The sequence below is a fragment of the Emydura macquarii genome, unplaced genomic scaffold (genome assembly GCF_026122565.2).
Source record: "Emydura macquarii macquarii isolate MOO-44397 ecotype Brisbane River unplaced genomic scaffold, CSIRO-AGI_Emac_v2 contig_450, whole genome shotgun sequence".
Taxonomy (NCBI): domain Eukaryota; kingdom Metazoa; phylum Chordata; order Testudines; family Chelidae; genus Emydura; species Emydura macquarii.
The window spans coordinates 14,148,849-14,165,735 of record NW_027130587.1 but is presented as its reverse complement, the minus strand read 5'-3'; the positions used below and the strand labels follow the sequence as shown (position 1 = coordinate 14,165,735).

At 46.2% G+C, this 16,887-nt stretch overlaps 1 protein-coding gene across 4 annotated transcripts; it reads right to left on the bottom strand.

Moving 5' to 3' along the window:
* Positions 1-3,397: 3,397 nt before the first annotated feature.
* DYNLL2 (dynein light chain LC8-type 2) lies at positions 3,398-10,808 on the bottom strand. Of its 4 annotated transcripts, XM_067538074.1 has the most exons (4): positions 10,617-10,682; positions 9,561-9,644; positions 7,288-7,428; positions 3,398-5,436 (listed from the first exon to the last, which is right to left on the bottom strand). In XM_067538074.1, exons 2-4 carry the CDS (start codon positions 9,567-9,569, stop codon positions 5,299-5,301), a joined length of 288 nt encoding a protein of 95 aa, XP_067394175.1. In that variant the 5' UTR covers positions 9,570-9,644; positions 10,617-10,682; the 3' UTR covers positions 3,398-5,298. The 4 variants fall into 4 exon arrangements, with proteins under 4 accessions (XP_067394175.1, XP_067394178.1, XP_067394176.1 ...); XM_067538077.1 differs by lacking the exons at positions 9,561-9,644; positions 10,617-10,682 and adding an exon at positions 10,718-10,808 and having other exon boundaries at positions 7,288-7,426; XM_067538075.1 differs by lacking the exon at positions 9,561-9,644 and having other exon boundaries at positions 7,288-7,426; positions 10,617-10,746.
* Between the last annotated feature and the right edge of the window lie 6,079 nt (positions 10,809-16,887).

The following is a 16,887-nucleotide window of genomic DNA, read 5'->3' as shown; positions in this document are numbered from 1 at the left end:
GGGCCAGAGGGGTTACAATGCATATTACAAGGAGTTCTATGATGGACCAAGAAATAGGAGCTGGGGAAATGCTCAGTGTAAGGGGGTTGTAATCTAACCCTTTATTATTGACCTCTGTTGCTTATGACTCTGATTGTTAAGACACTTCAATATTGGCCCTCGGTTAATTAAGATCAGATCATCTGAGGCCAGACTAATTTATTTTTAAGTTCAGCCTGGGTCACAGATAGGCACAGAGAAGAAGAGACAACATATCATTCAGCACATCTGATCATTAATATATTAATTTATGAACCTGAATTCCTGGTCTTTTCTGCTCAGAGATAGGACAGATGTTCATCCTCTCGTTACTCTTGTCCCTGATCCCCTAAAAAGAGAGAGGTCCCACAGCAAATATTCTTAATTAAACACACCCCACATAGTCAGCATAAAACACCCTTTCAACCCCTTTACAACTTAGCCAAGTTTTATTTTCATAAGACAATCTCTGTCAGGAACACTGTGCACAGAACTAGATCAACTTGGAAGTGTGAGAAATTGAATCCAGCCTAGTTTACAACCACATATAATATATTCTGTTCTCATTTCACTTTTGACATCAAGGTTCTGTGCCATGAACGGAAGGCGGGAGGGTTCAGGGTGAGGTAGAGTGCATGGCACAGCCTTCTGATTAAACTTCAGCACCCCTCCTTCTTTTCAAACCACGCACAGGAGCAGGCGCAAAACGTGAATGTCCAGCCACAACAGTCAAGGCAGAGGTTAAAAAGCTGCACAGAATGACTGTGAAAAGGCAGGCAGAGACCTATTCATTCATGTTCGCTCTTCAGGGATCAACAAGAAACTCAAGAGTTTCCCTTTAAACTCTAGTGCAAGGGTGTCACATTAATTTTACGAAGGGCCGCATGCCTCCCAATTACAATCCTTGGGTATAAACGTCGGGCTATGTACAACCCGTCATTACAGCAGATCTCTCACCAGCATCAGCAAATTTGTACTAAGACCCAGGACATTGGGGGGGAGGGAGGAGAAGCTTTAGGTGAGTGATTTATCATCTCAGACATCAGTGGGATGTTTTCAGTGGGAAAATCTGCTCAGCTCTATGACTGACCATTGCTGTTACTGCCCTTTTCCTTCTCTTCTTTTCCCATTCTTCTGTGCCTTTGCTTTTTCTCCTTTTCTGCATCTCTCCTCCTGCAGTAAGTCCCTCTTCCCCATTCAGTTGGGTGAATTAATCAGCACTGACATTAACATTTAGGGTTAATTTCAGAGCTGATTAATTTCTAAAGGCAAACGCTCATAGAAGTCAATGAGCACAGCAGGTGCTCAACACCAACGAAAGGCAGAGCTTGAAAGTGTCATGAGCAGGCTGCAAAGTTAACATCCCAGTGAGGTGATGGGGTAAGGGGACTTCACACCTCTCAGAACCAGTTTCAGAAAGTCTGTTTCCAGGGGGCAATCACTGCTGCAGCTTAAGCACTGGAGTGAATTTTTTTGAAGTGAAAGCCGAGAGTGGGCAGGATCAGAACCTGTCACGAAGGTCACATCACTATAGGAATTGGGCTGGTGGCTGAACCAGGGTTTTTTTCCCCCACCTCCTCCAATGAAGGCCCCATCCAAACTCCTTGGAAGTCAGGGGGATACCTTTTTAATAACACATGCAAGTAGGGGAGCTCTGAAGTTGATGTGAAGTACATTTAGACAAATCCACTTTCTCCACCAGATTTTTTTTTTTAAAAGAGTTGATAGAGCTGTTAAAGTTTCCGGATTTCCAATGGGATGATTGATTTTAGCCCAATATAGTGTTGATCTATACAATAATTGGTAACTTATGTTTTGTAAATTAAAGTCTAGCCCTGTAGGTTTGCCTTTCACAGCAGGTTGGGAGCATATGTAACTGCTAATTCAAGTGACATTCCCAGCATAGATAAGAGCGGCACAGAAGTTTCCCACATGAAATCATAGGAGTAAAGCCCACTGAAGCATTCATTTGGAAACTAAGAAGTGGAAATCCTACAGCAAAAGCATTTTCTTGCAATACCCGGCATTAACCAGCCCTGACAACCTAAATATTTTCCTTCTTTTGCAACCGAGGGGTAAAGTGTTTTCTTTAAAGTTACACAGGAAGTTTGTGTTTGGGTGGAGTTTAGAACACCCGTGGCCAGATTCACATGGCTGCACTTCCAGCCCCAGGACCCTCCCATGTGGAAAGTGTCATTTAGGCCATTCCAAGATGAGCAGCACATGTTGAAATGAGAGTATTACTTCTATCTGCCCCAAGCTAGCATTCCACCTTGTGACAGGCAAGATCTATTGCGGGGATGTAAATCCTTCAGCATAAGGAGCAGTCACAGACTTGCATTACCCAAGATTTTTCTATCTCAGTGCATCTCAGCTGTTGTATAGTAGTTTGGGGAGGGGAGAACTTTTCCACACTGAAGTCAATGGCCTACTGGTGCTCCATAGAGTGTTTTTTCTCCTTATTTCCAGGGCTTAAGATACAGCAATTTTTACATAAGAAAGTGCTGTAAAATGTAGGTGCTACAAGCATGTTGTGTGACCTCAAATGGAATGGGGGCAAGGGTTGCACGAGTCCTTCAAGACGAGATCCCCTACAGCAAGAGGACCGGAAGCCCTGGGATAGAATTCTGCCGATAGAAATGTAAGACTTAGGAGCTATACTTTAAAAACAAATTAGTCTTCTAGATACTTGTTTTCCCTCCCCCCCCTTAATGTAGATTGTTTTTTTTTTTTTTTTAAAGCCAATTCCTCCAGGCAACCACTGGTTTCAAGTTACATGACTGCCCCATTCCATCTTTAAATTTGTAAATCTAACTCTCACTACTTGAATTACCGTTTTGGACAGAGAAACTCAACTGTCCTTGAGAGACCCTGTTTATCTAACAAGCAAATCCAGGAAGGAGCCTGGACTTGTTTGGAAGGGTTAACACTCCAAAAGGCTTGATCAGTTGTAGTAACTAATGAAAGCTTTAGTTGCTACATCAAAGTAGTCTGCTGTAGAGCAGTTTAGGATGGTCATTAAGTGGCTTTACAGCTAGCAAGTCTGGAATACCAATGCCAGAGAGCATCCAATTAGGACCTTGACCCAGGTCATCTCAGGACTAGGTCAAGTGACATTCTGGAAGAGGGTATAAACTCAGCAGCAAATCTGGTGAGCTGGAGAATCAAGCCTGCAACAGTACTGTATTGTGTTGTGTTGCCTGAGCTACAGCATTCAGTAGAGAAACATTTAATATTAAATGTTACAAAGAATGTAGCCAATTTGGATGGTCACCTGTTTGGGTCCTTCCACTTTAACAGGAAAGAACTACAAAATGTTCAAGCAGGGAAGTATTGTTTTCACTTTGCAAGTCTGGTATGGAAAAAAAAAACTAGAAGCTTTTTAAATGTGTCAATTCACCTTTAATGTTTGAAAAATAAAAAGGTATTTGAGCAATTGCAGTTATGACAGGAACATATCTTGCTCCACAGAAGAATGTGAACAGGTTCACATCAGACTCATGCTTGGAAAACAAACACACGTTCGCCTTTTTTAGACCAAGAGTGGCGTTCTGTATTGACAAGATTGCCAGAGTGCCCTAGTTAGTCGAAGGCACCTCACTCCCAGATTGGAAGTTTTCTGCCAACATGAAATAAGTTATGACACCACATCCTGTCTAGTTACAACATGATTCTATCAATATTCTAACAGTAGGCATACTTTGGATTTTGCACAGTCTACAGACACAAAGACTTTTACTTCAGGAAGTAATCAGTCTGGGTCATTAAATTGTTTCACAATTAATAGCGACACTTTCTCCCCTCTCCCAAAACAGTGAACAAAAAGCAATGCCACATTACTTTCAACAATCAATTCAGTTCATCTCTAGAGATAGGAATCACCCAGCCCTAGAGCAGAACTCACTCAAGTTCTAGAAATTTTGCCCACCAAATAGGCTCTCACTACAAAGACCAGATTTTGCAGAAGCTGCCACAGGTGTGGTGTTTGGGGGGTGGGTTTTTTTGGGGGGGGCGGGGGGAGGAGACAGCACAGCAGAGGAAGAACCACCACCCCAGGATGATCCAAAAGAACCTTTTTGCAATTTGAACTAGAAGTTACTACACATTAAGACAACAATACTGCTGAACCTATGGGAGTTAGCAGTCTGGCTTGAGAGCCATGTTCACAAGTTTCCCCTCACAAAACAGCATGTGTAACTTGAGCTTCTGTCTTTGCACTGTGCTCAAGAGGAGAGAGAGACTCGGAACACAGAAGCTATTCCTGGAGGATTGGCTTCATCAACTACAGCAAAAACAGTGGCCATCTATAAGTCTTCCAGATGACTAGGTTATTTTATGGAAATCCTTGAGTTAAAGCAGTGTTGTCTGGATAAGAAAGTGCCAAATTAAGTCTTCCAGATTCTGGTGTCAGTCCCTACATTTAATTTTCTAGTTCATTTTGGAGCAGAGACCAGATGGCTTAAGAGTGTTAGTCTCAGTGGATCACCCCACCACCAAGCAGTGGAGGCCAGGAGATCCTTCCTCTTGCAGAAGGCAAATAATTTAGGGGGAACATTTAATAAGTTCCAGGCTAGGTTAAGTTGCGTTGAGTTTAGCCGATTAATGTAGGCTGATCTAAGGGCAGTGGTGTGGGCACTTCTACAGAAAACATCAAGGGCCAGTAGTATGATTTGCCATGCAGTCCCAAGATGGGGTATATATTTTGAAAGAAAGCCTTGTTAAAAAGCCTCCCTGCTAATTTACATAGGTATTAAATACCTTTCTCCCCACCAACTGCAGAGCTTACCAGGAAAGCCAAATTAACACAGCTCCCACATCTACCCCCCCAGACTAAAACTGAAAAGGAAAGTTAAAGCTCCTCCATACACACAAACACACACACACACACACACATAGGGTTAAACAGTCTAACAAGAGTATTTACTATGAACTCAATAACATCTCTTTTTGGTCTACTAAACAAAAAAAAAAAAAAGTTTTCCCAGCCTTACCAAAGAAAAGGTTACCATTGAGGGAGCTGTTTGTGGAACAGTTTTATTTCTTCCCACTTGAAGGCCATTGTTTAAGCATTTACAGTTTTCCTAGTGCAATACAACCAAAAAAAAAAGCAGTAACAAAAAAGCCGCCTTCTTCCCAGGCAACTAAACAGAAGTCGATTTTACTGCAACATATACACATTAAATATAGTATACAGTCCATGCAGCGGCACAGCCATATTAAAGGGAATCTTGGCTTCAGCCATCAGTGCATTACAGTCCAAATTTCACTGGCTCATACTTCCTATCCAGACTTGAACAGAAGAATTGCGACCTGACCCAAGTAAAAATAGATGAAGTGCTTTGTCTCGTGTGTTACATAGCTGCCAAAATTTCTGCCAACAATGCAGTGCCAAGTAGGGTTGTATTTCTTGTCAAATTCCTAAAGGAAGAGAGAGTACACTAGTTAAGATCAAGAAAGCCCACACCAGAACAGTTTGAAATATACATTAACTGGTTACTGTTAGAGACAAACGCAATGGAAATCTAAAGACAACAGAGGTGGATGTAGGATAGCACTACATTACCGATGTGCTAATTGGCATGAGACAGCAGGTCTGTACTGGAGAGTAGAAGCAATCCCATGCCATGTACTCATGAGTGATTTATACACAAGCTACAGGCCATAACTGCAAATTTTAAAGGTCCCCTTGGTACAGTGATATTCAAGCCACATACGTAGGCCAGTTGTTCCATGAAACTATTTATCCCCTCCTATTCCAAGCTGACTCTTAGAAAGACAGGATTTTGGAATGCTTGTTCTAGCAAGCCATGAGATCTCAAAGGTCTCTCAAAAAAGGGAAAAAGTTGGACTCCAGGCATTGTCACAAAGAAGCAGAAGAGGAGACTTCACAATGTAAACAAGCAGAAGAATTCACATATTGTCTGCTCTGGGGAGACTTCAGTGAAGTTGAAAGCGGAACAAGCAAAGTAGCGGCTCATAGGGATAAACAGTTTAACCAATTTAGCAATTGGCAAAGAAGGGTTTCTGGTAAGGATTGAGAGTTCTCATCCCTTCACTTAATATGCATCTCCCAAGGCCCACTCCTCAGGCAAAACCAGGGAAATATCATACTCCACTTTCCAGATTAAAAAAAAAAAACCAAGCAGAGAAAAAATAAGTTAGAAAGCCTCAGACTCTTTACACATCAGAAAGCAGCAAGGCAAAAAGAACAGAAAAGACCATTTAAGTCCATTAGCAGGGAATGTACAGTAAACCATTTCCTTTATATCAGGAAAGGAAGCACATATGAAACAAGCCATTTTCTTTGAGTTTTAGTTGTCTTATGTTGCATTCCATTCCCTCTACTGTTTATTGCACTGCACCAAGACACTTCTGGATTGGTCACTTGACTTAGGCCAGATTTTAAGAAAAATATGAAGGAAGGTCTCCATGAGTTGAGACAATCTAATTTCAACTTGAATTAGAATTGAACAGTTTCAAGTCCCCCACTTAGTTTTGGTTTCATAACCACATTTTCCTCTTGTTTCTGCTAAGTTCTCTCTCCCCCTCATTGCTGTGTGATGGGCCTACACAAACGGGATACCAACTATGTAGAAGATGCCATCAAATGCAGGTGAACAAACTAAAAAATACTCTGATCATTCAGTTACTGTCATCTTTGGCTTTCTTGTGATAAAGCCGGGTAAAGAGTTCAGACAGATGTGAGGTGTGAATCAATTAGAATGGCTGCTGAAAACTTTCAAACCCCCCCATAGTGTTAAGAAAGTATTAATAGGTAGAGAAGACCCCGGGGGGGGGGGGGGGATCGGAAATGGGAGTTTTATTTAGCCTAGAAGTGCTAAGCAGAGGAAAGTAACTAGCACTTGACTAGATAGGTTGTTGATTTTCATGTATTTATTTTTAAGAACACTACAGTAGCCATATAAGGTTTAAGTCAAGTCACATCTTCCAAGGATTTCAGAAGACTGCAGTGAGACAGCAACAATGCACTGGTATATTAAGTCATCTCTTAAGGTAAACTGCAACCAACTCCTTTTAACTTGGCTAGCCAGGAAGAATGGTCCATTGGGTAGGATGCAAGCTGAGGACTTTGAACTCAGATTTTCCATTCTCTCTCTACCTCTGACTGCCTGTGTGATCTTGACCAAGTCATAGAATCTGTGTCTCATCTCTGTTTCTCAGATGACCGTGATGAGGGCCAAATAAGTACTTAAGATGGTCAATATGTTCCAACTAACCCTATGCCATTTTATAGCAGCCACATAATACCTTCTTTATATATGCTGCAATGTCTTTCTCTATGTTGTACTTCTCCATTGCCTGTGTAGCACAGTCTACAGCATCCTGCTGCATGTCCTCAGACATGTCTGCATTCTTGATCACAGCCTTTCTGTCAGACATTGTGAACCTAAAGGTAGAACATAAAGTATTAAGATGTGCCGGTACAGTTCTTTCATGCATTGGAATACATTGTCTACATAATGTAACAATTCTGGATACCCAGTGTTCTGTGTTTATAGTGTGGGTTACACCAAACACCTGTCTTGCCCAGCACCTGGTTATATAGGCACAGTAATCCTAGGATATGGGATCCTAGGTTGTGGGATGCTGTCATATCGGAAGCCACCCTCAGAACTACTTGGCGATTAGACTAGAGATAGCCAAGTATCACCACCTGTACACACATTTTTAGCTTTAAAAAACCCATAAATCCTTTACAGAGATCTTCTACTCCTGTAAATTACAGGGACCGCAGTCCTCCAAATCAATAATAATGGCTAAAGCCTGATTGCCCTCCAGGGATAGCCAATGGATTGGAGCATTAATATGGCTCTACCAACAGCAGCCCCCCGACTATATTTGTCTACACACTGACTGTAGGTGAATGCATTCAATGGATATAGTGGCAGAAGTGTTTAGTAGTTCACCCAGGTATGTACATTCCCTTTAAATGCAAGGTTAAAGGTTATACTGTCATCTGTTCTTGCTCCTTCAGACCAGAACTGAAGACGTTTCAGCTCTAGTTTACCCTAGCGTCACTGATTCCCCTTTTGCACTTTGCTCAGCTTGACCAATGAAATCTACACAGTTTTGCTTGGGTCTCATGCACTGCACAACAGTGCAATATTGGGACGCTGGACTTCTAAGTTCTGCTGTCTCTTCCAAGACGAGAGCCTACCTGAGACCTTTTAAAAGCCTGAACTGTGGCATATCTGAGCAAGGTGTTTAACCTCCATCCCTCTGCTAAGCTAGTTTGGGAGTTTTATGCTAGTCCGTGTTGAGCCACCTATATGTAGGTCTCAGATCCCCTGCCAGGGGCACATCCACTAGTTGTAGCTAATTTTATATGCAGTTTGCAGGTCAGCTGAAAGTTACTATTGAATGTTTCATTCCTACTTGGCCAAAATCCCCACTAAAACAAGCATGTGAATTTTGCCTGAGTTACGAGCAGCCCTGTGTTGATTAGTACTTTTGATGTCGGACCCATTTCAGCTAGCAAACAAACAACATACAGTCACTTTGCCCTAAGTTCCACCAAAATAACGTTGGAGAACAACTGGAGAATCAGACCCACCATCTAAACAGTTTAGGGCCTTCACTTGAAGGACTACTTAAGTGAAGGGCATCTATCCAGGTGATGCCCATCTCTGGTAGTTATCATATTTCACATTAACATAGGATCACCACAAAGTTACTTAGTTTTAATAATGTAACCTTTTCACAGCAGAGAAAGCAAAGCCCCGTTACTAACAAGGATTAGTAAATCTTGAGTTATACTACTAGCTATCTATGTTTTGAGGTAGGGAAACCATACATGTTTAGCTCCAGAAAGGAGAAAGTCTGCTACAATGATTATTTCCTGGAGCAGTGCCAAAAAAACTGAAGGAGTAGCTTTGTTATAGCAACTAAAGGAGCCTGCTATCCAAAGAGAGAAAAAAAAAGAATCCAGTTACGTAACAGCCCTATGATTACAATACTTCAATTCTTTATTCTGCCCCCAGTTGAAGACTTATATGGTTCCCTAATTTATACATTTTAGATACAGTGTTTAATTGAGCATTGCTACTGACTTGCACGAATAGCATGAAAGGAGGAGGATGGGAACTCTTCTAGAATGCCAGGACAGAGCACGTGCATTTGTAAGAGTTTTTAGGAAGCCAGCCACAGATGCCTCCCCCGCTCCCCATGATTGCAGTTTAAGCCACTGTTTAGCAGGGGGGGGGGGGGGGGGGGGAGATTTGGAGCTTCAAGTCTGTCAACAACCACAAAGGAAACCCTCAGAGAGACAGCGGAGCACCAAGAGACAAGCCACCTGTCGCTACTTTACGAGTCAATTCAGAGGGCATCTGTAATTACATGAGTGTCAGCCAGAGACCTGCAGGAAGCTTCTTCCTTCCCGGTCATCTTTAGTAGGGGAGTTCTTCAATGCAGAGCCGTGCTGGCCCTGCACTGGTCACACCCCTGGTGAAACAACAGAAAACCACCCCTTTTGCTAAAGGTGTGGATGTCTCCTCTCCCCCCCCACCAGCTCCCACTCCCCTTTGAGCCATGCTGTCCTCTCTCCTGGACACAGCCTCCTGGTCACGACAGCAGCTGAGCGAGGCTGCGGCAGTCACCGCAGCTGTCTGGAAAGGGGAGGGTGGAAGCGTGAACAGGTTAGGGAGCAGCGCTCAGAGCCCCAGAGGCCAGACATCCTCCTCCTTGGCAGCTGCTCCACCTGCAGATCAGAGCAGCAGCAGCTCCGCCCCTAGCCACAGGGCTGGGCCTTAGCAATACCACACCCCACCAACTCCCCTGGTCTGCCTAGAAAAGGGCCATTGACAGCTTCCTCCCCCCCCCCCCCAAGAGGCTTGGGGGCTGCTGCACTTCATAGGGTGATCAGCCCCCAGGCCAGGCCCAGACAGACAGACAGACAGCCAAGGCAGAAACAGCCTCAAGCTCTTGGAGGACACGTTCATCCCTGAATTGAGGCCCCAGACCAGACAGACCATTTGCCTTTCCCTACAAGTAAACAGGGGAACCTTCCCCTTCCTCCAAGACCCAGCCAGCCCAGCCCAGCCCAGCTGCGGCCAGCCCGGGCTGGGGCCCTGCAGTCCAGGAGGGGATTTTCCAACGCTGCAGCCTGGCCACTCTTCAGTGGGGGGTCCCAGCAAAGCCAGGGAGGGGTCTGGGGACAAGGGGTGACCTTCACTCACGGCGCCCCCGGGGGGGGTGTCACGGAGATGACCTTGCCCTGGTGGGAGAAGGGGGGTGCAAGGATGCAGAAGCCAGGCCGGGGGGGGATCGGGGGGCCCCGATCTCCCTGGCAGGAGGTGCACGGGGGGGGTGACTTGGGGGGGCTGCAGCAGTGCAAGGGGGGAACCTGCTCGAATGAAGGCGTGGAGGGGGCGGGGAGGGGGGGTCCGCGAGTGGCTCGCGAGGCTAGAGAAAAGCAGCCCCCCCCCCGGTGCAACCCACGCCGCTTTGCACCCCGGCAGCTGCAGCCCCGTGGGGGGGGTGGTGGAAGGTGGGGGGGGGGGGCGGTACCCTTCTCATGAAAGCACCAAGCCGAAGGGGGGGGGGGAGAGGAAAAAAAAAACCACCCGCCCGCACCTCACCTGCCCCGTGGGAGTCGCCGGCAAACGGACCCGAAGCGCCTCCGCCGCACGCACCCGCCCGCCCGCGCCGCTCCCTGCCCCGCCGCTGCCCCGCTCCTTGCCCAGCCGCGCTCGCGCTCCTCTCTCTCGCTCCCTCGCTCGCTCAGCCAGTCTCCGCGCGCCCGGCCGCCTCCCTCTCTCCGGCGCCCGCCCCCTCCCTCGCGCTGAAATAGGCGCCCCTCCCCTTGCAGTGGCCCAGCCAGCCGCCCTCGCCCATTGGCTGCGGCGGAGCCTCGGCCCACAGCGACGAGCGTTCTCCCCTCGCCCTTCTCTGCCTACATCTTGTTTCATCCCACAATGCCGCGAGGGGAGATTGCGGCGGCGCGTGGCCCCCTCGCGCTCACCAGTGGCGGGGAGGGGGGGCATAGTGCGAGGCCGGGCATGGGTTGGCCAGGACAGGCCCCCCCCCCCCCCCCCCCCGCCGCCTTCTGCGAAAGGTCTCGGGGCTCCGCTCTGGCTGCCTTGGCGAGCCTCCTGCCTTTTTTTGGGGGGGGGCGCCACCCCCAGATCTGCCCAGCTCAACTTTGCTGAGAGTGGCTCTGGCCCCACTGCAGCAGTGTAAACGCCCCCCCCCCCGGACTGAAGTGGAGTCACTCCGGATTATAACCAGACAAGTGGTCCCTTTTAGTTCAGTGCCCAAGTCCCCTGCATTCTACACGCCGTTTCCCTCCCTAGACACACTTTGGTTGCTGACCATTATTGACGCACCAGCAAGAATCAAGGCCTTACGGCTACGGGTGCCAGCGTTATTTACACCACTAACGCAATGGACCCGACCTCAGTTTCAGTTTCCTGCACTGCTCATTTTTTGCGAGTCCCTCCTTTGAGGTCTTTGTCATGCACTCAGTCCCCATCTCGGGACTTTGGATGCTCTGGATTTACACCTCTGGACCCAGGAGCAAAATGCAAGCATTTGTCTTGAAGGCCTGATTCCCCTTACACTAACAGGTTTCACGCTGATGTGTCTCTGGTGATGTCAATGGAGTTTACTCCAGGATGAGATCAGTTGGGCCTCTTTCAGTCCAACCGCTGTGTCTGGCAAAGACGTAGAGCTATTGCTTTTCTCTGTGCTTTCTTATCTGGATGCATTCCCAGTGTTCTGTGATTTTATCATAAGAGTGGTAGTGTAGCACAGCAACTTTGCTGTACACTAATAATAGGACTGTGCATTGGGTCAGTGAGATGAGCAGTGTATTCCTGGGTCTGTGAAAGATTCCAGGGCACTTTTTATACAAGAAATCTCCCCGCTCTACTGTGGTGCACACCAGCCAGCAATGCTCTTCACCCCAGCCGCTAGTGCATTCCAATACTGCCATATGTATACAGGATCTGATCCTGCAACTGGATCTGCACAAGCAGATCCCTGCACCCATATGAAGCCTTATTGAGTTCAGGGATCCACGCATGTGGCTCTGATCAGAGGATCGGGACTGTAGTTTGTAAAGTATTCTTGGGAGGAAAGGCATTGCATAAAAGTAAAAAGAGTTTTGCCAGTGTTAATTAATTGTAACCATACTTCATGCTTCTACAGTGCCTTCCACCTGAGATCTCAAAGTGTATTACAGACATTAATTAATTAAACCTCACAATACCCTTGTGAGGTAGGCAGGCAGCATTACACTGTCTCTCATTTATAGAAGAGGAAACTAAGGCACAGAGAGAGTGAGTGATTTGTCCAAGATCACACAGCATGTTAGCAGCACAGTCAGGAATAGACCCTGTGTCTCTTGATGCCTAATCACGTGACCCTCCTCCTTCCCTTGACATTATATCAATAGCAACATGTAAGAACCTCAGATAGAAATGTAGTATTGAGTGACACCCTGCAGTGACTCTGTCACAACATCTCTAGGGCAGGAACAATAAACATTCAAAAAACATACAATAATACATAACAACAATAGGAGGGGCGGGTTTGTCCAGGGGGTATGGCACTCCTCGAGGACTCAGGATTCCACTCTTGGCTCTGATCTACTGGCTGATCCTGGGCAAGTCACATCCACCTTCCTGTGCCTTAGTTTCCCCATATGTAACATGAGGATAACAATACCCTCCTTCATCAAGTGCTTTCAGAACTCATTTGTCTTAATGACACTAAAAGGACTCCTCACCATATAAAAACGTGGTGAAGTCTTTGACCACACTGAGGAGGACTGGTTGTTCCTGGAGATCTAGATACCAGTGCTTTTCTAAGAATGCTTTTCTAACTTCACTAAACTGTTCCTTTTCTTGTGCAGCTGGTGACAGATTGGGGGTATGTCTCATGTCTAACAATGAACTCCATGTTGCTTGGAGAACCTCATTTTGTTTTAGGGGCTCTACTTTGTATTGTAGCCAGATCAGATTTGGAAGGCTGCGTTCAAGACTCTTTGCTGTACAAAGATCTATAGCTCTCCAGTGTGCTTTGTTAAGAGTAAAGTGTCTGTGGTTAAAAAATTCTCCAACAAAGAAGGAAAAGGAGAGGAAGGTTGTGCTGGAATTCGTCTCCCCGCCTGCTATGTGCCCGTCAGTAAGATTTAGCAAGGTGAAACGTTAGGGATAACGTGAGAGCAGCCTGGACGGTGATCAGTCATGTCATATACCTTTAACTATAGTGCCACCTCAACAGCTGTTTGGTCTTTCCCTCCTGGGAATCCTGCCCTCAATAAATGTACTCTATACATATACCTCGTCTCTTGGCTGCCTACCCATGTGCCCATCTGTCAGGATGGCATCATGCCGGCTTGAATTTTGGTTGCTCCATTTCACTTGAGCATGGGTGCCAAGAAGTCATGAGTTTAGCTAAGCAGCCTTTAAAAACACAGCAAGTGCCATCTCCCTTAGACACTGTTGCTACAACAGCCCCTTCTCCTCTTTAAGCTCCATTGCATCTTTTGATGCTCACATGCCCAAGAATGGATCGCCTTGGCGTTCATGGGCACATCTGGCTCTTAACAAGACAAATTTTAATTGCATGAAGGAGCTTAAGATCCATGCAGACCGCTTGGGATACTGAAAATCTATGGAATACGATAGCAGAGTTGCTCCTAGGAAGACAAGTCTAGGGCAGATAATGGCACTGAAGGGACAGACTGGAGTTCAATTTTCAAATTTTGCTCTTGCCCGAGCAGCAGCCAGCCGGGTGATTCCCTTTTACTCATTAAGTGTATTATTTCCTGGAGTGACAATTGCGAGCAGGGAAGCCGTTCACAACTAAAACAACAAATAAAACATGACCAGTTCTGAGGAAGCCAGAAAATCCAGCCATTCCAATGAATAAACGGGCAAAGTCAGGGAGAAGTCATGGGAAAGAGAGACTAAAAGTCAAAGGTTAACTGATTCCATTTTAGAGACTGAGCCTTGACTACACATACAGAACAGCCCAGGACCCTGGAGAGGCAGTGGGCTCTAGTGGCCTGGGACACAGGGACTCCTGAGTCCTACACCTGGTTTTGACAATGATTTGTCATGTGGCCTGGAGCAATTCACTTATAGCCTGATTTTCAGGGATGCTGAGAACACAAAACTCCCACTACAGTCAAATGTTCAGCACCTTTGCAAATCAGACCATTAATGTCTCTGTGCTTCATTTTCCCTGTCCTTACAAGAAGGCTAATATCCCTTGCTGACCTCCCTCACGGGGGGGGTGTTATGAGAGCTAGGTGGTGAGTAGTACAGGACGGTGAAGATGTAAAGAGGTACATATGCAAGTGCTCGGTATTCGTGCTATTATAGGCTCTATTCCCAGTCAGATTTAGATGAAACCTGCTCATTCACTACTGCTTTGGAGGGGCACAGCCTATGAGACAGTCACTTAGGTAACTCTGACCTGAGGGACAGGAAGATCAGGCCTCTTAATAATGCTACCTTGTTCTTATATAGCACTCTTCATCCATATCTCAAAGCACTTTATAAGGGAGATCAGTATCATGATCCCCATTTTACAGATGGGGAAACTGAGGAACAAAGAAGTGAAGGGACTTCCCCAATTTCACCCAGCAGGCCAGTGGCAGAAGCAGGAATAAGAACCTAGCTCTTCTGAGTCCTTGTCCAATACTCTGTCACACTGCCTCTTGTGCGTTGGCACCTGTCAGGGTTACATCAGAAGCATCGTCTGACTTCTATACGCACAGAGGTGCAAACAAGAGGCAGGACTTGGTACTCAGCCCATACGTTTAAAAAGTAAAAGCTGCTGTGGTCTTCAGTGCAGCAGCAGCAACTCTGACCCCTGTGGCAAAAGCCTTGGGCTGGGTCTCATTTACACTAATGCAGAACATAATTGATGCCAGAGTGGTGTAAATGGACATCAGGCTCCTTACGCCTATGGAAGACCCTGTGGAGATTGACCCAAGTGGAGCAGAGTTATAAAAAGAGAACAATGAACTGTGGAAGAACTTCATATTTGTTATTATTTATATTACCTAGCGCCTAGGAGCCCTAGTCATGGACCATGACCCCATTGTGCCAGGTGCTGTACAAACAGAACAAAAAGTTGGTCTTCCCCTATATACAGTGTAAGGCTGATGAGACGTTTATTTAATTTATCCTCTTCATTATTATTATTATTTGTAGTGTAGTATTGCCTGGTGGCCCTAGCCGAGATCTGGATCCCATTGTGCGAGGGGCTGTTCATACACCTAGTAAAAGGCAGAGCTCATGCATAGCATCTAAGTACCTACCTGTAGTATGGAGCTTTTTTTCATTGGGCGGATGAAGTGATCGGTCTATCTGCCCGTTCATCCATCGAGAGACAAACAGACAGATTACCTAATCCTCCTAGCGGCCTCTGGTGTGAAACACAGCAGCTGTTTAAGAGCATCCAGTGATACTACACAGCAGTTTGGGGCAAGACGTGAAAAAGAATACTTATCCAGCTGAACGTACATGAAGGAAGGGGTGTCAGGAGGCAGAGTGTATTCAGACCGGCCAGGATACTGGGGCTAATACTTCCCTTGCAAGAAGTGCCATGGCATCTTTAATGACGACAGGAGGACAGGATCTGGGTTTTCCATTTCCTCAGATTCAGCGGATACTATATGTTGAACTCCAGTGACAATTTAGGATCAGGCTAAGCAGCAGCCATTGCAACCTTCCTCTCTCACAGTTAGTAGGAATAAATATTTATATTATGGTAGCACCAAAGGGCTCGGCTGGCCCCGTGCTTACTGTCAGGCAGGCAGTTTGACATGCTGCTCTAGGGAAACCATGGCACTGGCCCGCTGGTATTTTTCTGGCAATGGCTGTTCCTTAGCCCAAAGGTGTTGCCAGAGGCCACAGTCTCAGCTGGGATGAAAGACCGGAGGCTCCTGAATCAAAGTTGGCCATGGTTGAAGCAGGATCCTTGGGATCTGGGCCCCACAGATGGTGCAGTAATGCCACGGCTGAGCAGCAGAAGAAAAGGCAGTGTTGCCAGGGTGGGAGGAAGGGACATTAGAGACTTAAACAGAGGAAAGACAAGAGTCCTAGAGGGAATGTAGATGGGAGAGGGAGCCCACCTGGGGAGTCTGGGATGGAAGTCCAGAGGGACCTGAAATCCTAGTGGATGGAAGCCCCATTTAAGCTTCCTCCATCCTGGTCTGACTTGAGTTCCATGGAGGTCAAGCCATGGAAGCTCACAGAGCTCCGCATCCCCAAACCAAACCAATCAGGCTCCATCCCTGAATGGGGGCTTTAATATTTCTGGAGGGTCAGACCATATGAGGTGTGAGAAGTGATCAGATTCACTGTGCAGTGTTTGGCTGTACTGAACCATTTATTGTATTTCTTTGTCTCCGCTGAGGAAACAATCCATCAGATCTTTGTTAGTAGGGTCTCTATTCCCAGGCACAGAGCTCAGGTTTTCCCCTAGACCCATCTAAGGAAAGCAGTGCTTTCATCCGTGATGCAAAATGAAGGATGAATGCAGTCCAGCTCCATCCAGCCCCATGCAAGGAGCAAAGACAATCACAGAAGCCAACTTGACCTTTTCAAATGCAAAAACCTTACACCCACAATATCAAGTTTCATAGTCAATCCTTTGTGCTTCTCTAGCGCTTTTCATCTGAGGAACTCAAGGCATTTTACAAACCTTAAATAAGTCTCATAACACCCTGGCGAGATAGATAAGTAATCGGCTCGTGTTTATGTGTACTGCTGTCATCAACTGAGTGGAATCAGATCAGTTCAACAGTGTATATCATAGTGGCTGCACAATTAGCTACCTGTGTTTTTGGAGTTGAAGGATCAGATTTCAGTTCTAGCCCTGCTGTCACCG

Excerpts from the sequence above, each read along its gene's own strand:
- DYNLL2 (XM_067538074.1), bottom strand. Across the intron at positions 5,437-7,287 it reads TTGCAGCATATATAAAGAAG|GAATTTGACAAGAAATACAA; the intron begins GTATTATGTGGC and ends CTCTTCCTTTAG.